The sequence below is a fragment of the Procambarus clarkii genome, chromosome 36 (genome assembly GCF_040958095.1).
Source record: "Procambarus clarkii isolate CNS0578487 chromosome 36, FALCON_Pclarkii_2.0, whole genome shotgun sequence".
NCBI classification, from domain to species: Eukaryota; Metazoa; Arthropoda; class Malacostraca; order Decapoda; family Cambaridae; genus Procambarus; species Procambarus clarkii.
This window is the reverse complement of record NC_091185.1, coordinates 4,474,266-4,495,091: the sequence shown is the minus strand read 5'-3', so window position 1 is coordinate 4,495,091 and position 20,826 is coordinate 4,474,266. Positions and strand designations below refer to the sequence as shown.

Genomic DNA, 20,826 nt, shown 5'->3' with positions numbered 1-20,826 from the left:
ATCCACCCAGAATCCACCCAGAATCCACCCAGAATCCACCTAGAATCCACCTCGTTAAGCGCTAACGAATGAGTAGTGAGGCAGACCAGTTAATAAATATCCTGAGAAATATTAAAACAAAAGAGAGGTCAATAGATATGACGAAACCATTGCATCTATATAACGTTCATTATTTTATTTTTACATTTTGTTTCAACGTTAAATAAATTTCTTCTCAATTTTATATTTGTCACGAAATGGTGTCGAAACACTGTTTTACCTCGGTGTTGTTTCTAGAGTTTTGCTTGGAAGTGTTGCTGTAAATCAATCATTTATACGATATATATAGTTTATATAAAATCTTTATATATATATATCTTTGTTTCTATTGATTTTACAGTATATTATATTTTGGCTTCACTGGTGTTAATGTACTGTTTTTGTACTTTGACGTCACTGTAACGCAGCTGATCACTGTAACCCACCTGTCTACTTGTCCCCACCGGCTAGATAACAACAGACGCCCCCCCATAACAAGGCCATTAACCGCTGGAATCACCCCCATGATGCTCATCTTAACTACCCAACCGTCTTGCCCAAGACATCGTCTTAGCCCCACTGTCTTAATCTTCTTCACACGGAAGTGGCTGGTAGAGAGAGAGAGAGAGAGAGAGAGAGAGAGAGAGAGAGAGAGAGAGAGAGAGAGAGAGAGAGAGAGAGAGAGAGAGAGAGAGAGAGAGAGAGAGAGAGAGAGATGTGGTGGGAGTATCATTCACCTTTCCTTTGTGAGAAGCAATTAGACTGTCGAGACCGGACTGAATACAGGAGTGGGAGCCCCATGAACGTGCTGTCTGAATGACTGCCTGACGCATCGAGCTACAATGCTGTCATTCCCCATAGCGTTTAGACACTCTCGATTCCCCATCGAGCCGCCACGCTCTCCCGCACAAAACTCCGCAAGAGCTGAGCTTTCTGAATGCCCAGCTTACTGACTACCCAGCTTACTGACTGCCCAGCTGACAGACTGAAAGACCTGGGGTCCCAGACAGCTGAGTGGCAGGCTGGAGAAGTAACTGGTTTAGTGGCGACTGAATATCTAAATAGCTGCCTGACTGGATAGCAAAATGAGTTGACTGGTTTGATAGATGATTGGTTTAAAACCCGGCTTGCTGAGAATGACTGGATGACTGGTTTAATTGGCTAATAAACTGTGAGAATAACTGGGTTGCTAAATAAGTATGTAGTTGGATGATTTGAAGGTTGAGTGGATGGATAATTGAATAGTTGACTGGCAGATAAGATGACTGACTGGATTTTGTTTGCTGAATGGGTACATGGTTGGATGGCTGAGTGCCTGTCTGTATGGCTGATTGCCTGTCTGTATGGCTGGCTAATGGGCTGACTGGCTGGGGAGCTGATTGGCATATAATTAGTCATTTTTCTTTAGGAATTAGTTATTTTTAGTGACATGATATTCAGAAATTTGTTAAGCAATTTGCAGTTTTTATTAAACATTCAGTTTTTTTAGTTTTTTTGGAAAATTTTTGGGGGGGGGAGTAACTTTCAAGATTTTGTTGGGCTATTCGAAGCTCCTGGTCTCCGGCTCCGGGCATACAAACGTGGGTATAGATCATATGGGTATAGATGGTACCCATATGATCCTTTATATGTGCTGGTTAGAAATATATATATATTTTGCAATTGAAGAAGCTTGAATCACGAGTTAATTGCTCGGTAATAGTGACGATGTTTGGGAGGAGTTTTCCTGTTCACTCTTTAAAAGCCAGGGGGAAAGGTTCAATTTGGAAGCGGCTGGCGAAAGTCCCGTTTTCTGTTTTGGGTCCTCTGGTAGGTTAGGATAAGGGCACTTTAGTATAACAGTCTCTTGACGGCAGGGAACTTTAGGAGGACGAGTTGGAATATCACTACAAAAAGTGCAGCTGATCGACAGAAATAAGTGAGATTTCTCCCCTAGGAAGTTTGACTGTCTAAAAGTGGAGGGAATATGGCTCTGAGTGGCACCCCACCCTGCACCCTGGTCCACACTGGTCCACATAACAGCCTGGTGGACCAGACTCTCACAAGTCGAGCCTGGCCTCGGGCCGCGCTTGGGGAGTAGAAGAACTCCCAGAACCCCATCAACCAGGTATCAACCCTGACGGCTCCACACTGTTTCTAAAATGGGTTGGTTCTGTCCGGCGCCAATTCCAAGTGAAGCAATAAACAAAGCCCATCATATCGTCCGAGCACAGACAGTTTCAAGCAACTCATAACTATTCTAACCTGAATCTACAAGGTAAATAGAGTTATTCTCCACAGGGGCAACCCGAGCAGTGTGTACTCACCTAGTTGTACTCACCTAGTTGTGTTTGCGGGGGTTGAGCTCTGGCTCTTTGGTCCCGCCTCTCAACCGTCAATCAACAGGTGTACAGATTCATGAGCCTATCGGGCTCTGTCATATCTACACTTGAAACTGTGTATGGAGTCAGCCTCCACCACATCTCTTCCTAATGCATTCCATTTGTCAACCACTCTGACACTAAAAAAGTTCTTTCTAATATCTGTGTGTGTGTGTGTGTGTGTGTGTGTGTGTGTGTGTGTGTGTGTGTGTGTGTGTGTGTGTGTGTGTGTGTGTGTGTGTGTGTGTGTGTGTGGAGTGTTTGGGATAATACCACTACCTGTATACTTCTTCCAAAGTGTATATACCACGCCAGTTTCTCCACCTAATAGTGTGATTTCTCTTAACAAAGTGTGGTTTAAGGGAGCCGGTCGGCCGAGCGGACAGCACGTTGGACTTATGATCCTGGTTCCGATCCCAGGCGCCGGCGAGAAGCAATAGGCAGAGTTTCTTTCACCCCCATGCCCCCTGTTACCTAGCAGTAAAATAGGTTCCTGGGTGTTAGTCAGCTGTCACGGGCTGCTTCCTGGGGGTGGAGGCCTGGTCGAGGACCGGGCCGCGGGGACGCTAAGCCCCGAAATCATCTCAAGATAACCTCAAGATAACCTATTTGTGCCTGCAGGATGAAGCTCTAGCTCTCGGACCCCGTTTTTCGAGCCGTTGGTTGTTTAATGCAATGACTCCTGGCCTATTTCCCTATCATACTTGCTTTAAAAGTTATGAATGGCGTTACCATCTACAACCTGCTCCATTAGATCACTACTCACCATTTACTCACTACACTTAAGCTAAAGGAAAACTTTCTAACATCTCTATGACACATCTGAGTCTCAAGCTTCCACCCATGCCCCCCTTGTTCTGTTGATAGTCAATTGTCAACAAATTACTCTGTTTCCACCTTGTCAATCCCTATAAGTATTTTGTACGTCTGTATCATGTCCCCCTCACATCCCTTGTCCCTCCTCCTGTCTAACGTCGTCAGGTTTAGCTCCTGAGGTTCGTCAGGTATGCCCTGCTGTAAAGTCACTGTTGTTTGCTTACAAATCTAATTCTTTCTAGGTGTGCAACTAGTCTTAACCTTATAATTCTTTGATTGTGTGTGTGTACTCACCTATTTGTGCTTGCAGGATCGAGCATTGACTCATGGATCCCGCCTTTCCAGCTATCAGTTGTTTACAGCAATGACTCCTGTCCCATTTCCCTATCATACCTAGTTTTAAAAGTATGAATAGTATTTGCTTCCACAACCTGTTCCTGAAGTGCATTCCATTTTTCCACTACTCTCACGCTAAAAGAAAACTTCCTAACATCTCTGTGACTCATCTGAGTTTCCAGTTTCCACCCATGTCCCCTCGTTCTGTTATTATTACGTGTGAACATTTCATCTATTTCCACTTTGTCAATTCCCCTGAGTATTTTATATGTCCCTATCATATCTCCTCTCTCCCTTCTTTTCTCTAGTGTCGTAAGGTTCAGTTCCTTCAGCCGCTCTTCATATCCCATCCCTCGTAGCTCTGGGACAAGCCTCGTCGCAAACCTCTGAACCTTCTCCAGTTTCTTTATGTGTTTCTTCAGGTGGGGGCTCCATGATGGCGCGGCATACTCTAAGACGGGTCTCACGTAGGCAGTGTAAAGCGCCCTAAAAGCTTCCTCATTTAGGTTTCTGAATGAAGTTCTAATTTTCGCCAGTGTAGAGTACGCTGCTGTCGTTATCCTATTTATATGTGCCTCAGGAGTTAGATTAGGTGTCACATCCACTCCCAGGTCTCTTTCTCGAATCGTTACAGGTAGGCTGTTCCCCTTCATTGTGTACTGTCCCTTTGGTCTCCTGTCACCTGATCCCATTTCCATAACTTTACATTTACTGGTGTTAAACTCCAGTAGCCATTTCTCTGACCATCTCTGCAGCCTGTACATCTGTGTGTGTGTGTGTGTGTGTGTGTGTGTGTGTGTACTCACCTAGTTGTGCTTGCGGGGATTGAGCTCTGGCTCTTTGGTCCCGCCTCTCAACCGTCAATCAACAGGTGTACAGGTTCCTGAGCCTACTGGGCTCTGTCATATGTACACTTGATATACACGTGTGTGTGTGTGTGTGTGTGTGTGTGTGTGTGTGTGTGTGTGTGTGTGTGTGTGTGTGTGTGTGTGTGTGTGTGTGAGTGTGTGTGTGTGTGAGTGTGAGTGTGTGTGAGTGTGTGTGTGTGTGAGTGTGAGTGTGTGTGTGTGAGTGTGTGTGTGTGAGAAGGAAAAGGGGAAAAACCCGGAAGATAAATAAAATATTAAAAAAGGGAGTCAAAATTTTATACGAAATTATAATTTGATATCTTGTGGAGAATGAAGGAATATATATTTTTTCTGTGACGAAGAGGTTGGTAGCGCCGAGGGCAAGGCTTTATAAATAGGTTTTAAAGTGAGTTCCTTAGGGTGAAGGGTGAGCTAGTGTGAGTATCTGAGGGTATGTCAGAGTGAAGGGTGAGCTAGTGTGTGTGTCTGGGGGGGTATCTCATACCCCCCTTACCCTCTCCTTCTGTACCCCCCTTACCCTCTCCTTCTGTACCCCCCCAACCCCCTCCTGTATCCCCTCCACCAGCCGCTGTGGGTTAAAGAGGAAGGAGTGTTCTTGCAAAGACCTGCCAGCGATGCAAGAAAGAATATAACGTCTGTTCTTGGAGGGTCTTCCGCCTTCCTTCCTTCTTGAGAATGTGTTCCCGCTGCTTCTTATGGCCTCGTTCTTTATTTTCTCTTCTCTATCCATTATTCTTTGGTTCCTTCGTGATATCTTTTATCATTTATCTCCCCTGTGTCTCGTGTTATTCCTGTGTTTCATCTCCTTCTTCCTTTGCTTATCATTACAAAGATAAGACATTGCTTATCTTCCTCTGTGCGTTGTCAGTTCCCTCCATCATCACTTCACCCTCTTTCTTTTCTATTCTTATTTCCTCTTGTCATCCTCTCCTCTCTTTTGCCTCTTCCTTTCGGTAGGAGGAAGCGGTGGGAGGCGAGGGGGGAGAGGGGGGGGGGGGGTTGTATTTAAGTTATGTGTTTTATGGTACTACGACCGAAGTATGAATAGCAGAAAATTGGTTAACTTTTCAGACATCAGACAAAAAATATTAAAAATAGTTACTCATTGCTTTGTGTCTTGTGGGAAAATGTGGGTTGACGTTTAGTAGGTGGTGACGATTGGGGACGAGGTGTCTGTATTGAACTTACACATTTTATGGTGCTACGGACAAAGTATGAATAGCGGAAAATATCTGTTAATTTTTCTGGCATCAGTGAATAATGTTGTAGATTATTATAAGAAAAATAATTAATATGAACTGTTTTTTTTTGTAATATTTAGAAGGGTAGCCAGCAACCAGTGCCAAAAGTCGTCGTGGGGATCAGTATGTCTCTCAAGCACATTGTTCCCTCTTATATTTTAGTGAACCTGACCAACCTATGTCTGTCCCGTACCCCAGACCATTCCCTCTGCAAAGTTGGGTAAAGTTAGCCCTACGCATCTGGCCTCGAACCTTGGACAGACAAACACTCTGTAATTATGTACAATTACAGATTCTTATGTATCCACAGACACCCCCCATAAAGGCCCAGGCACACCTTGCCCCCCCCCTCACCTTCTCTGTGACATGCACATATATACACACCTACAAATACATATATATATGTATTCATATATTTGTCATGGAAACGTGCCATATCTCTCCAGGTGTATAAAGAAACATAAGTCATGAGATATTGCTTATAGTTAGTTATGTATGCAGAGACTGCCCTTGTACACAGCCATACGTGATCAAGTCACATATATACACCTATACATAACAACGACCTCCACCACACACCCACACATGACCAAACAACACACACACACCTGCATATGGTGCATTGATCATTCATCCTACACACCAGTCACTCTTCATCTCTTATTGATCGCCTCTAATCAACTGTTCTTGATCAAGAATACCCTACCCACCCTTCTCTCCCTCAGGCACTAAACCAGAATAGAGTTTATCCTCTACAACTAGAATAGAGTTTATCCTCTAGAATCGAATAGAGTTTATCCTCTAGAATCGAATAGAGTTTATCCTCTAGAATCGAATGGAGTTTATCCTCTAGAACTAGAATAGAGTTTATCCCCTAGAACTAGAATAGAGTTTATCCTCTAGAACTAGAATAGAGTTTATCATCTAGAACTAGAATAGAGTTTATCCCCTAGAACTAGAATAGAGTTTATCCTCTAGAACTAGAATAGAGTTTATCCTCTAGAACTAGAATAGAGTTTATCGTCTAGAACTAGAATAGAGTTTATCCTCTAAAAAATCGAGAACATGGTTTCAGTGCCTTGGGATACTTCCAGAAACCTTCAGTATTCAACTTATGCAAATTATATGTATATTAGAGACAATTCAATTGGCAACATTTAAATACTGTTCTCTTTCCCCAACCACTCGGAGGTGGACGGTAGAGCGACGGTCTCGCTTCATGCAGGTCGGTGTTCAATTCCCGACCGTCTCAAAGTGGTTGGGCAACATTCTTGATCCTTTCCAATGGTTATTAGACCATTGTTCATTAGAACAAATGTTCATTAGAACATTTGAGGAGTGGAAACTGCAGAAATCCTATTGACCCATATAAGGCAGCTCCACCAAACTCATTCATATATATGTCTATCCTACGTTTGAAACACGCCAGTGATGCTACAGCTATCATGTTGCCAATAGGAGCTGCCTCGTATGGGCCAATAGGAGCTGCCTCGTACGGGCCAATAGGAGCTGCCTCGTGTGGACCAATAGGAGCTGCCTCGTGTGGACCAATAGGAGCTGCCTCGTATGGACCAATAGGAGCTGCCTCGTGTGGACCAATAGGAGCTGCCTCGTGTGGACCAATAGGAGCTGCCTCGTGTGGACCAATAGGCCTTCTACACTTACCTTAATCCTAATGTTGATCATAACAGTACCACCCCCCCCCCCTTCTCCCCCCCCCCCCACCCTCCCCCCCCCCCCCATAATCCATCGTTACATGGATGTGACGTCACACGCAGAAATCGAATCCTTTGACATCGCGTAACGTCATCTTGGGTATTTTGGGAGAGACGTCCACACGCGAGCATGATCTGCAACATAGCCACATAGCCAACATACCCACATATCAGTCTTCTGCAGAAGATCCGACCAACCGCGATGCAAGTGCAGAAGCTAGTGTGTATATATATGTATACAACGAAGGCTATACATATACAGCCCCCCGCTCCTGTGCCAGGGAAGTCCACTACGGGCTCACCATAGCCCGTGCTACTTGGAGCTTGTTCCGAGTAGCTGAATCTATAACAATAACATTTCACAGAGTTCGATCCTCGGCGGTGCAAGGGTAGGGAAGGTGGTGAAGGGTAGGGAAGGTGGTGAAGGGTAGGGAAGGTGGTGAAGGGTAGGGAAGGTGGTGAAGGGTAGGGAAGGTGGTGAAGGGTAAGGGAAGGTGGTGAAGGGTAGGGAAGGTGGTGAAGGGTAAGGGAAGGTGGTGAAGGGTAGGGAAGGTGGTGAATGGTAAGGGAAGGTGGTGAAGGGTAGGGAAGGTGGTGAAGGGTAAGGGAAGGTGGTGAAGGGTAGGGAAGGTGGTGAAGGGTAAGGGAAGGTGGTGAAGGGTAGGGAAGGTGGTGAAGGGTAAGGGAAGGTGGTGAAGGGTATGGAAGGTGGTGAAGGGTAAGGAAGGTGGTGAAGGGTAGGGAAGGTGGTGAAGGGTAGTGAAGGTGGTGAAGGGTAGTGAAGGTGGTGAAGGGTAGTGAAGGTGGTGAAGGGTAGTGAAGGTGGTGAAGGGTAGGGAAGGTGGTGAAGGGTAGGGAAGGTGATGAAGGGTAGTGAAGGTGGTGAAGGGTAGGGTAGGTGGTGAAGGGCAGGAAAGCTGGTGAAAGGTAAGGGAAGGTGGTGAAGGGTAGGGAAGCTGGTGAAGGGTAAGGGAAGGTGGTGAAGGGCAGGGAAGGTGGTGAAGGGCAGGAAAGCTGGTGAAGGGTAGAGAAGGTGGTGAAGGGTAGGGAAGCTGGTGAAGGGTAAGGGAAGGTGGTGAAGGGTAGGGAAGGTGGTGAAGGGCAGGAAAGCTGGTGAAGGGTAGGGAAGGTGGTGAAGGGCAGGAAAGCTGGTGAAGGGTAGGGAAGGTGGTGAAGGGTAGGGAAGCTGGTGAAGGGTAAGGGAAGGTGGTGAAGGGCAGGGAAGGTGGTGAAGGGCAGGAAAGCTGGTGAAGGGTAGGGAAGGTGGTGAAGGGTAGGGAAGCTGGTGAAGGGTAAGGGAAGGTGGTGAAGGGTAGGGAAGGTGGTGAAGGGCAGGAAAGCTGGTGAAGGGTAGGGAAGGTGGTGAAGGGCAGGAAAGCTGGTGAAGGGTAGGGAAGGTGGTGAAGGGTAGGGAAGGTGGTGAAGGGTAGGGAAGCTGGTGAAGGGTAAGGGAAGGTGGTGAAGGGTAAGGGAAGGTGGTGAAGGGTAGGGAAGGTGGTGAATGGTAAGGGAAGCTGGTGAAGGGTAAGGAAGGTGGGTAAGATCTCTCCTCATGCATCCCTTCCCTTCCAAACCCTCCTACTGTATTTTTTTTTGTATATTTTTTTGCATGATGTATCCGAAGGCTTGAAACATGCGCAGTGTACAGGCACGTCTCCTCCCCCTCCCCCCCTCCTCTCCCCCCCTCCCCCCTCCTCTCCCCCCCTCCCCCCTCCTCTCCCCCCTCCCCCCTCCTCTCCCCCCCTCCCCTCCCCCCCCCTTGGAAAAAAACAACAAAAGTCTCTCCCTCTGAACAGAAAACTTCCCGTAACGAAAATCGTGGAGTGGATGTGTTTTTTTTTTTTGACAGGGAAAACTGGCAAGTGGGGTAGATCTCCCCTGGGTGACATGGGGAGGTCGTGGATGATGCCTCCTGCCAGATCTGTCTGCTTTCCTTCCCTGGCTGTCTGCCTGACTGTCTGCTGACCTACATAACTGGCCAATTGTCTGCCTACTAAATTAGCTGCTTGGGGGGGGGTGCCTTTTGCTCCTGTTTGCTTGCTTACTTCACTATATATGTCTGCCATTAGTGCTTGACAGACAGTCTCTGCTTGTCTGCCTGCCTGTCTGCCGTGCACATCCTTACCTACGTGTAATACCTGCCTCTCAAACACCTGTAATATCTGCCTATACCTGCTGCCTTGCCTGCCTCCCAACACCACCCTTCAGCATTTCCCAAATGTGTTCAGAGGATATTCCTGGTGCGTAGCGGCAGGGGCCTTCCCCCCCTGCCCCCCTCTCTCTCTCTCTCTCTCTCTCTCTCTCTCTCTCTGGGAAGGGAGTGTGCTCCGTCCACTCTCACTCCCTTTCACTCTAATGCTTAATCACACTTTCTCTCCTACTTTCACTCTCATTTTTCCTCCTATCATCAGCACACTCATTTTCCCCCTCACACTCACCCACACTACACCTTCCCACATCCCGGGACCTTCCCTCCATCCCACACAATACTGTCCCACTGACACTCCTGTTCCATGGACAGATATCTTCTGAATCTTAGATGCAAGAATTTAGTTACACAGGCACTCTGGGTGTGTGAATAAAGATATCACTGTTACTCTTACACGAGAGAATAGGTACAATGCCTCGTCACCTTCAGAAACCCTAAACTCACTTTCAGGCACCCTAAACCCACCTTCAGGTACCCTAAATCCACCTTCAGGCACCCTAAACCCACCTTCAGGGACCCTAAACCCACCTTCAGGCACCCTAAACCCACCTTCAGGGACCCTAAACTCACCTTCAGGCACCCTAAACTCACTTTCAGGCACCCTAAATCCACCTTCAGGGACCCTAAACTCACTTTCAGGCACCCTAAACTCACCTTCAGGGACCCTAAACTCACCTTCAGGGACCCTAAACTCACTTTCAGGCACCCTAAACTCACCTTCAGGGACCCTAAACCCACCTTCGGGGACCCTAAATCCACCTTCAGGGACCCTAAACTCACCTTCAGGGACCCTAAACTCACCTTCAGGAACCCTAAATTCACCTTCAGGGACCCTAAACTCACCTTCAGGGACCCTAAACTCACCTTCAGGGACCCTAAACTCACCTTCAGGGACCCTAAACTCACCTTCAGGGACCCTAAACTCACCTTCAGGGACCCTAAACTCACCTTCAGGGACCCTAAACTCACCTTCAGGAACCCTAAACTCACCTTCAGGGACCCTAAACTCACCTTCAGAGGCCCTAAACTCACCTTCAAGGACCCTAAATTCACCTTCAGGGACCCTAAACTCACCTTCAGGGACCTTAAACTCACCTTCAGAAACCCTAAACTCACCTTCAAGGACCCTAAACTCACCTTCAGGGACCCCTAAACTCACCTTCAGGGACCCCTACACTCACCTTCAGACCCTAAACTCACCTTCAGAGACCGTAAACTCACTTTCAGAAACCCTAAACTCACCTTCAGGGACCCTAAACTCACCTTCAAGGACCCTAAACTCACCTTCAGGCACCCTTAACTCACCTTCAGGCACCCTAAACCCACCTTCAGGCACCCTAAACTCACTTTCAGAGACCCTAAACCCACCTTCAGGCACCCTAAACTCACCTTCAGGGACCCTAAACCCACCTTCAGGCACCCTAAACTCACTTTCAGAGACCCTAAACCCATCTTCAGGCACCCTAAACCCACCTTCAGGGACCCTAAACCCACCTTCAGGCACCCTAAACTCACCTTCAGGCACCCTAAACTCACCTTCAGGGACCCTAAACCCACCTTCAGGCACCCTAAACCCTTCAGGGACTTCAACAGGAAATGCAGGAAAAATTTCCTGTTGAATGCAGGACAAAATTTCTCATTTAATGCAGGTAAATTTAACATTGGAACTCTCTTCAATAAATTAATACTTCATACACTGATATTCTCATACACAATTTCTCCTTGCTGGCCTCTTCCCCTTGCTTTCAGTAATGTATTAAATGTATTTTCTATTAAACTTGATAAAGCTCTTTCTGCGAAAATTGTCATTTACAATATATAAAGTTTGATTATTTTTGATGTTCTATTTTGTATATAATTGTATTAGAAAGTTAAAGTAGCTTAAGGAGACGAGTTAGAAAAGATGTAACTAGTGAGTTAAGATGTAATTAGACATTTAATGTAATGGCCCTCAGGTTAATTTAAAGTAGGTTTCCTAGGTTCTAAAGGCGCAGACCTCAGCAGTTCCACTACTCTGCAAATTTATCTATTGCTATCTTGGTTTTTATATATATATATAACACAAGTGACTTAAGGTATTTTGCAGGGTGACTGGTGCATATTCAGGGATAGTCATAGGTGGGTAAGTGTCGACTCCTAAATACCAGACTTCTTTCTTTACTCACAGTGAATAATGCTAGTTTGCTTGACTTGTACCTTGTGTATAAAGTACATTATTGATCGATTTAGATACATATATCGTGTGGGCTTTTATATACCTGGCTACGGCTGTTTTGTGGGGTTTTGTCATGTAGATGAACATCTCAATTTAACCCACTCAGGTTAACCCTTGATTTACTCACTTTTGACTCACTCTTGACTCTTAGCTCACTCTTAGCTAGTTCAGCTCTTTCCTTCAGAGACCCTTATTATTCTCAGAATACACAATGTCCAAAATAATCATTGGTGTTTAATCGCCATTGCTCATCAATGCCTGATCAATTTGACTATGACTAACGCATAAATAAACGATTACAAACTTCTCTGCCCCCCAAAAAACATTTTTTCCTTGCAAACTGATCATTGGAATGAATATAAATCTTGTTTATTAATTTCCTTGTCCACTATTAGAGTAATTATAGATAATTGTAACAATAATTGAACTGATAATTCAGTAGTAATATTATTGTAAATAACCAGAGTGACCTAACCTGACCTTTTAATGGTCTGTAATTATGTGGATTATTACCCTTAATTATATTACGAATGACGTCATTTTTACCTGTCACCATTCTGTACCTGTTTAAGTACTCATCTGGTTGTGCTTGCGGGGGTTGAGCTCTGGCTCTTTGGTCCCGCCTCTCAACTGTCAATCAACTGGAGTACAGATTCCTGAGCCTATTGGGCTCTATCATATCTACACTTGAAACTGTGTATGGAGTCAGCCTCCACCACATCACTGCCTAATGCATTCCATCTGTGTGTGTGTGTGTGTGTGTGTGTGTGTGTGTGTGTGTGTGTGTGTGTGTGTGTGTGTGTGTGTGTGTGTGTACGTACTCACCTAGTTGTGCTTGCGGGGGTTGAGCTCTGGCACTTTGGTCCCGCCTCTCAACTGTCACTCAACTGGAGTACAGATTCCTGAGCCTATTGGGCTCTATCATATCTACACTTGAAACTGTGTATGGAGTCAGCCTCCACCACATCACCCCCTAATGCATTCCATCCGTTAACTACTCTGACACTGAAAAAAGTTCTTTCTAACGTCCCTGTGGCTCATTTGGGAACTTGTTAAGAGAGGAAGTCTTTGGGAATGAAAGTTTGAAGTTCCATTTTCATGGGATTTTCCTGATTTAGTATTTTAGGAAATATTTTCTACTTGCATGAGGCGTGTTTTTTGACCTTCAGGAAAGCGACGTATTTTATGCAAATTGTGGCTCACTTCGACGGTCAAAATTTTCTATATCTTGTGTGGGAGCTTTGGCGCTCAAGACGATCTCCCGCGAGAAGGTCTCCAGCTCCCCGTTCGACTCCCCCCGGGCAATATCTTTATTGTCGAAAAAAAAAGTAATTTAGTGTGCAGCGCTTCCTGGTTAACACAAGAGGTTGACGCTGTAGAGGTTCACGCTGTAGAGGTTGACGTTGTAGAGGTTGACGCTGTAGAGGTTGACGCTGTAGAGGTTCACGCTGTAGAGGTTGACGCTGTAGAGGTTGACGTTGTAGAGGTTGACGTTGTAGAGGTTGACGCTGTAGAGGTTGACGCTGTAGAGGTTGACGTTGTAGAGGTTGACGTTGTAGAGGTTGACGCTGTAGAGGTTGACGCTGTAGAGGTTGACGCTGTAGAGGTTGACGCTGTAGAGGTTGACGCTGTAGAGGTTGACGCTGTAGAGGTTGACGCTGTAGAGGTTGACGCTGTAGAGGTTGACGCTGTAGAGGTTCACGCTGTAGAGGTTGACGCTGTAGAGGTTGACGCTGTAGAGGTTGACGCTGTAGAGGTTGACGCTCTACAGGTTCACGCTGTAGAGGTTGACGCTGTAGAGGTTGACGCTGTAGAGGTTGACGCTGTAGAGGTTCACGCTGTAGAGGTTGACGCTGTAGAGGTTCACGCTGTAGAGGTTCACGCTGTAGAGGTTGACGCTGTAGAGGTTCACGCTGTAGAGGTTGACGCTGTAGAGGTTCACGCTGTAGAGGTTCACGCTGTAGAGGTTTGCACCTCAAAGGAGTTTTTTTTATATGTGCATATTTTACCCTGTGATTGTGATGCTCTTTATTTTCCTTCATTCCCTCTAAAGAGGGAATTTTCCCTCTTCCAAAAGAGGGAATTTTCCCTCTTCCAAAAGAGGGAATTTTCCCTCTTCCAAAAGAGGGAATTTTCCCACTTCCAAAAGAGGGAATTTTCCCTCTTCCAAAAGAGGGAATTTTCCCTCTTCCAAAAGAGGGAATTTTCCCTCTTCCAAAAGAGGGAATTTTCCCACTTCCAAAAGAGGGAATTTTCCCTCTTCCAAAAGAGGGAATTTTCCCTCTTCCAAAAGAGGGAATTTTCCCACTTCCAAAAGAGGGAAAATACAGTTTCCAAAAACACTGAGGCAATAAAGGTTCAAAATATTACTTCAGGGCGAATATTACTATCTTGAGGTTCCTCTTGAGATGATTTCGGGGCTTTAGTGTCCCCGCGGCCCGGTCCTCGACCAGGCCTCCACCCCCAGGAAGCAGCTCGTGACAGCTGACTAACACCCAGGTACCTATTTTACTGCTAGATAACAGGGGGGCATAGGGTGAAAGAAACTCTGCCCATTGTTTCTCGCCGGCGCCTGTGATCGAACCCGGGACCACAGGATTACAAGTCCAGCGTGCTGTCCGCTCGGCCGACCGGCTCCCACACTGGAATATATTACTTTTAGAACAGCTAAAACTATCTCCTTCCTATCCTCCATGTTTTGGTATGTACTGTATAGTAGGGACGAGCACCATAGTACATATACCGACATAGAACGCAATTAGAAAGTAGAAATCTGAACTACTGAGTTGGACAAACCTAAAAGCTAATTTTTACTTGTGTTGATTTGACAAACTAACCTAACCTAACCTAACCTAACCTAACCTAACCCAACCTAACCTAACCTAACCTGACCTAACCTAACCTAACCTCTAGACCTAACCTCCAACCTAAACCTAACTCCTTTCCCTAACCTATACCTACACCTACCTTCTAGACCTACCTAACTATACCTAACCTATAACCTACTTCCTAGACCTATACCGTATCTGAGGCCTAATTAGTAAAATTGTACTTCTAGCTAGGAATATTTAAAACTAGAACAGAAACTTAAATATTTTAAAATAATTCCTTACTAGTCAATATACTACTATCTAAAAGCTACGAACGCCCGAATTCGTGACTATTGACGATAGTCACAATACGTACTGTCTAAACAGGAGGATGGGTTGAAATATTGAACAAAATATTGAATAAATTCACGAATTTATTCATGTAGTTTAAATAGAATTAATTTATTAAACCGCTTATTCACTTCAATAGTTATTAAATTTTTATATTCTGTGTTCAATTATTCAGACATTTTTAGTCATTAAAGGATACAGGAAGCTTATCGTACAGCTCCATACTGCTCTCAAAGATGATTTTTTTTTATTTCCCCAGAAATGTTTAATATTTTGACATCCTCTTTTTTTTGGGGGGTACAAGCAATTTTTTAAATGAATTGTACATGGCCCATTTCCCAACCTATTTTGTGTTCAATGGTGTTGTTTTATTTTTGTATATATATATATATATATATATATATATATATATATATATATATATATATATATATATATATATATATATATGCAATTGACGATCACGAAACACTGATAATTTGTATGCGGAAATTCAAATGTGTATGAAAAAATAGTAAATAGAAAACACACACAGGAGGCGGGACCAAAGAGCCAGAGCTCAACCCCCGCAAGCACAACTTGGTGAGTACCCACTTGATAGGGTAGATAAAGACAGGCTATTTAACACAAGGGGAACACGCACTAGGGGACACAGGTGGAAAGTGAGTGCCCAAATGAGCCATAAAGAAATTAGAAATAATTTGTTTAGTGTACAGAGTAGTTAATAAATGGCATGCATTAGGAAGTGATGTGGTGGAGGCTGACTCCATACACAGTTTTAAGTGTAGATATGATAGAGCCCAGTAGGCTCAGGAACCTGTACACCTGTTGATTGACGGTTAAGAGGCCTTATTCATGCCCGTGCCACCTCCTGTTTGGCTTAATCTTAATCAATCGATTGAGAGGTGGGGCCAAAGAGCCGAAGCTCAACCCCCGCAAGCACAACTAGGCGAGTACTTTTCAGTATCTTAGGATTATAACATAAATACACGAGAAGGATAATAATGACTAGAATTGCCTAAATGTTACACAAACAACAGAGAGAACAAACAGGAGAACTGCTCATGACGCATAACGTGATGCGCGGAACAATGAATAACTTATCTTGCAGTGTGAAAACTCCATAACGTGAAGTATCTGCGAGATAATTCGCAGATAATTAGATAATTCCAAGGCACGGTTGTGGGCCGGGCGGTTGAACGGTGCTCATCATGGTCCAGTGGGTAGTGTATGTGTTTGGGTAGTACAGCGACGGGGGTTCGAATCCATTGTATAACCTCAATATTTTCTGAATAACCTGAATGGTAAAGTGGAAATAGACCCTTGAGCAAGATATAACAGATAATAATGGTGGCCCCTGGAATCATAGTGGCTGCAGTTGAATGATGTTGCAATGGAGGCCTTTATTGTATTATTAATACCTATTTTAAACCTGAAGATATACCCGTACACACATGCGAGTGTACGGATCTGAGTTGCGAAATATCAGAAATACCCAAACTGTTTTAACAAACGCAGACTGCCATAGCCGAGAAAAGATGTACAGGTTTCGTCAGGGGACCCCCCAGAGGACTAAACGACTCCTGACCCCAGATACCCATCATCATACTTCCTATTATTGTCAACAGAAGGGAAGGGAACTATCAGGGGGGGGGGGAAGCGCCAAGTCATTACGACTATATAGCACTGGGAAGGGGGTTGGGACTTTGGGATGGGACGGGGGAAAGGAATGGTGCCCAACCACTTACACGGTCGGGGATTGAACGCCGACCTGCATGAAGCGAGACCTATACACAACTGTGTTTTTAAGGTGATTTCTTAGTGAATCAGAAATTATCTTAAATAATAATTTTAGGTAAGAGTTTGGAGGAGGATGGGAAAGGGAAGGAATTAGGAGAAGGAAAGGCAAAAAGGAAGGGGAAGAGAAAGGAAGAGGAAGGGGAAGCTAATGGAAAAGAGGGGAAGAAGTAACGTTGAAAAAATAACGCAGTTTTGAAACCCGTTTCGTCAGCGGCATCAAAGAACACAATATAATTCTTTACTTAAAAGAATTTCTTGTATAAGTTTCAGCAGAAGCGCTTGTCCTCTACCGTCAGTAAAGAACCACTATTCTCTATCTACAATATATTTACTGGTTGATACCTGGTTGATGGGGTTCTGGGAGTTCTTCTACTCCCCTAGCCCGGCCCGAGGCCAGGCTTGACTTGTGAGAGTTTGGTCCACCAGGCTGTTGCTTGCAGCGGCCCGCAGGCCCACATACCCACCACAGCCAACTGTTTTAACAAACTAATTACATCTACTGAATAAAAAACTATTTACCTCTTCTACTGAAACAACAGTTAGCTAAACTCAGGTAATTACCAGTTGACTGACGGCTGTAAGGTGGGACCAAAGAACTGAGACTCAACCCCCCGACCCTCCCACACTTAGGTGACAACACACACATACACATACATATATACATACATATACAAGCTCTCAAAGATGGAAGTGGTCATACGCGGGTTAATATGCTCTCATGCTAATGGAGGAATTCCTGCCAGGAACAGTCTCCATTACTGAGAGAGAGAGAGAGAGAGAGAGAGAGAGAGAGAGAGAGAGAGAGAGAGAGAGAGAGAGAGAGAGAGAGAGAGAGAGAGAGAGAGAGAGAGAGAGAGAGAGAGAGAGAGAGAGAGAGAGAGAGAGAGAGAGAGAGAGAGAGAGAGAGAGAGAGAGAGAGAGAGGATCATATTGGACATGGTGATTCGGATCTCACAATAGTTATCATACATTGACAGGTATTTCACAATACCATATTAGAGCAACACCCAACCAATCACAATGCTTCAACAACAGCCCCCCACGATAACAGCCCCCACGATAACACCCGCCACGATAACACCCCCACGATAACAGCCCTCGCCCCTCCGTATATCCCATCAAGGATATTAAACGCAGTGTTCACAGCTCAACATATTGATGTAAACAACCTGTCCTCCCACTTGATTTGATGTATTTTTTTTACATTTTTACAAAATCGTTAAAAATTTGACGCATTAATAACCTTCAAGCCCCGGAATATTGACGCTTTCTGTGAGTAATGGCCGCCGGCTGGCTAGGGTACAAGGCTTTGCATTAGGGTAAACCACTGCATACTTTACGTAGGGTAATCTACGTAGGGTACGTAGGGTAAGTATATCTAGGTACTAGCAGCCTGAACAGAGTATATGTGTATGTGTATGTTGGTGAATATGTGGCTGTATATGTGGGTGTGTATGATCTGTTGTATATATATAAGCCTGTATATATAGGGAGCCGGTCGGCCGAGCGGACAGCACACTGCACTTGTGATCCTGTGGTCCTGGGTTCGATCCCAGGCGCCGGTGAGAAACAATGGGCAGAGTTTCTTTCACCCTATGCCCCTGTTACCTAGCAGTAAAATAGGTACCTGGGTGTTAGTCAGCTGTCACGGGCTGCTTCCTGGGGGGTGGAGGCCTAGTCGAGGACCGGGCCGCGGGGACACTAAAGCCCCGAAATCATCTCAAGATAACCTGTACACACTGCTGGAAGGATATCGTGATGTTGTTTAACATTCAGTAACTGGGAACAACAATTTCAAAGTAGCACGGGCTATGGCGAGCCCCGTTGTGGACTTACCTGGCACAGGAGCGGGACTGTGGGGTATCGTGAATATGTGTGCACATATATACCTATATATATACTCTAATGAGTGTATCAGGGGTATGAATGACGCGTGTATTGAAGTATATTGGCCCGTCCATCATCCTAGCTACAAGGTGTATTGATCGACACCTTTCCCTCACCCCCCCCCCTTGTATTATGAGTTTCACGTGGAGATTACACAGAGATCAGTGATGTCGTTAACATATCTCACCAATAACCCATGATATCGTCAACTTGTTAACTGAAAATCTAACATCGTCACTTATTAACAGAGGCATCAGGTGAAAGAAAACGCGCCCAACCGTTTCTGAATAACCCACCAGAGAGGGGGGAGGGGGGGATTAAGCCCAGATCCTTCGATTGTAAGTCAGCGATGTAGACTACTGCGCTACCATAAATAAAGCTGGTTGTCCTGACTCACTCATGGCTATGAAATAAGGCGGGGCCCAAGAGCTAAGAGCCCGATACCGCAGACACGAATAGTAAATAAATGCTTCCTGACCCCGATAACACGACTAGATACTTTATTCCTTTCCTTTATTTCCAATTATTACCTCCACATTCATTCTCGAAGGAACGGAAATAATAAATAAGTAATAAATAATAATAATAAGAGGTAATAAAGCAAGGGAGGAAGAGGAGGAGATTGAGCCTCCTCCTCCCTCAAAATATTCATAAAAAAAAAAATAAAAAAAATTGCCCCGTTAATAAGAGACTTCGTTACCTGCTCACTAAGGTAATTACCCCAATTTGTCAAGCGTCAGACCACAGATTACTTCCAGACCAACAGGAGGATTATTTAATGAAGTCTTGAATCAAACAGAAATCAACGGTAATCTCTCTCTGGATAACGGGAAGAGTGAGGTGGAAACAGTCATATCAGATACACACCACCACACAATTATATATATATATATATATATATATATATATATATATATATATATATATATATATATATATATATATATATATTTATAATGTGTGTGTATATCACGAAAATAAACGCGTGATTCACTCCTTTAGATGTATTAATATACGAAAGTACTTAAGGAAATTCCTGTTTCCTGTTTAAATTTTCCTCCGTGGTCTGACACTGTCATATATATATATATATATATATATATATATATATATATATATATATATATATATATATATATATATATATATATATATATATATATTCATTGGGCCGACTGTCAGTGACTGGTCTGGTAGAAGCCGATGAGCCAAAAATATAAAAAAATCCTTCGACCGTGATTTAATTCATCGTTTTTCATCATTTTTGTTTGCTGTTGTTACGGTACATTATCTCTGAGTGTGATAACATGTTATCTCCCCTCCTGTTATGGATGTGCCGTGGATAATGACATCCCACAAATATTTCATGGACCTGCATGATGCCAATAATCTGCTATTTTAAAGTTTATATATATATATAAACATCAGGAAAAACTGGTGTTTTGCTGTACTGAAACTCCGAGAAAACGTGCTGCTTTTGAGTCCCGAGGTTGTGTCGACGAGCCTAGAACCCAATTCTTGGCGAGACTTCCCGCTACACTTGTACACCGGCATGAGTGGCAAGTGTCTCAGATGATTGATAAAGATTAAGCCACCCAAAGGTGGCACGGGCATGAATAGCCCGTAAGTGGTGGCCCTTTTGAGCCATTACCAGTATCAAGAGATGATACTGGAGATCTGTGGAGGTGCGACTGCACCCTGCGTGACGGGAGATGTCTCCCGGACCAAATGGTGACCAGATGGTGGTGTGTCTCAGATGCTGTGGCTTCACATTTGTACAGATGGCCTAATTGTCTACATCTGCTTCACCTAGCCAGGGAGATTTAGGTGAAAACTGGGAATTAGGTTGAGAAATAGAGGTGACAAAGGGGGAATTAGAGAAAGGGAATTAGAGAAACAGAGGGGAAAGGTGAGGATGGAATGCAGAAATAGTGAAAATAGTAAAGAGTCGGAATTTATAGACATGAAACTGACTCCATCATTGGTAGATTGGTAGATAGATCTATTATTGTTCCATAGTACATTGTTCACGAACATTGGCTGTTGTATTTCCAGAATGCATCGTTCCAGAACGCTGGAACTCGCCCACTGAAGCTTTATCATGTAATACAACTCAAATAACGCAATACAGCTGCAGCGTTGAATAATTTATAATGTATTTGATGAGTGTGAAGTACGCCTTTGTTTGGGGGCGAGGCA

General features: G+C 44.4%; 3 protein-coding genes across 3 annotated transcripts in view; 1 reads left to right on the top strand and 2 right to left on the bottom strand.

Annotated features, from left to right (window-relative positions):
* Positions 1 to 10,717, top strand: part of LOC138371560 (neuroblast differentiation-associated protein AHNAK-like) — a 13,521-nt gene extending 2,804 nt beyond the window's left edge. Inside the window, exon 2 of the mRNA XM_069336444.1 lies at positions 10,015 to 10,717. Within this exon, the coding sequence (XP_069192545.1) occupies positions 10,015 to 10,717 (703 nt within the window). The remainder of the gene's footprint in view (positions 1 to 10,014) is intronic.
* Positions 10,718 to 10,747: 30 nt separating this feature from the next.
* Positions 10,748 to 12,335, bottom strand: LOC138371559 (postacrosomal sheath WW domain-binding protein-like). Its single transcript, XM_069336443.1, has 2 exons — positions 12,255 to 12,335; positions 10,748 to 11,176 (listed from the first exon to the last, which is right to left on the bottom strand). Exons 1-2 carry the CDS (start codon positions 12,333 to 12,335, stop codon positions 10,748 to 10,750), a joined length of 510 nt encoding a protein of 169 aa, XP_069192544.1.
* A 798-nt stretch (positions 12,336 to 13,133) lies between these two features.
* On the bottom strand, positions 13,134 to 18,825 carry LOC123748638 (uncharacterized protein slr1851-like). The gene is made up of 3 exons (XM_069336442.1): positions 18,815 to 18,825; positions 13,549 to 13,737; positions 13,134 to 13,512 (listed from the first exon to the last, which is right to left on the bottom strand). Exons 1-3 carry the CDS (start codon positions 18,823 to 18,825, stop codon positions 13,134 to 13,136), a joined length of 579 nt encoding a protein of 192 aa, XP_069192543.1.
* Positions 18,826 to 20,826: the final 2,001 nt, after the last annotated feature.

Bases quoted from the DNA above. Each gene is read 5' to 3' on its own strand.
- LOC138371559 (XM_069336443.1), bottom strand. From the start codon at position 12,335: ATGGTGACAGGTAAAAATGACGTCATTCGTAATATAATTAAGGGTAAT. The intron at 11,177-12,254 runs GTTAGGTCACTC...TGCATTCAACAG, and splicing joins ACAGACCATTAAAAGGTCAG to GAAATTTTTCCTGCATTTCC.
- LOC123748638 (XM_069336442.1), bottom strand. The intron at 13,513-13,548 runs GTAGAGCGTCAA...CAACCTCTACAG, and splicing joins AACCTCTACAGCGTGAACCT to CGTCAACCTCTACAGCGTCA.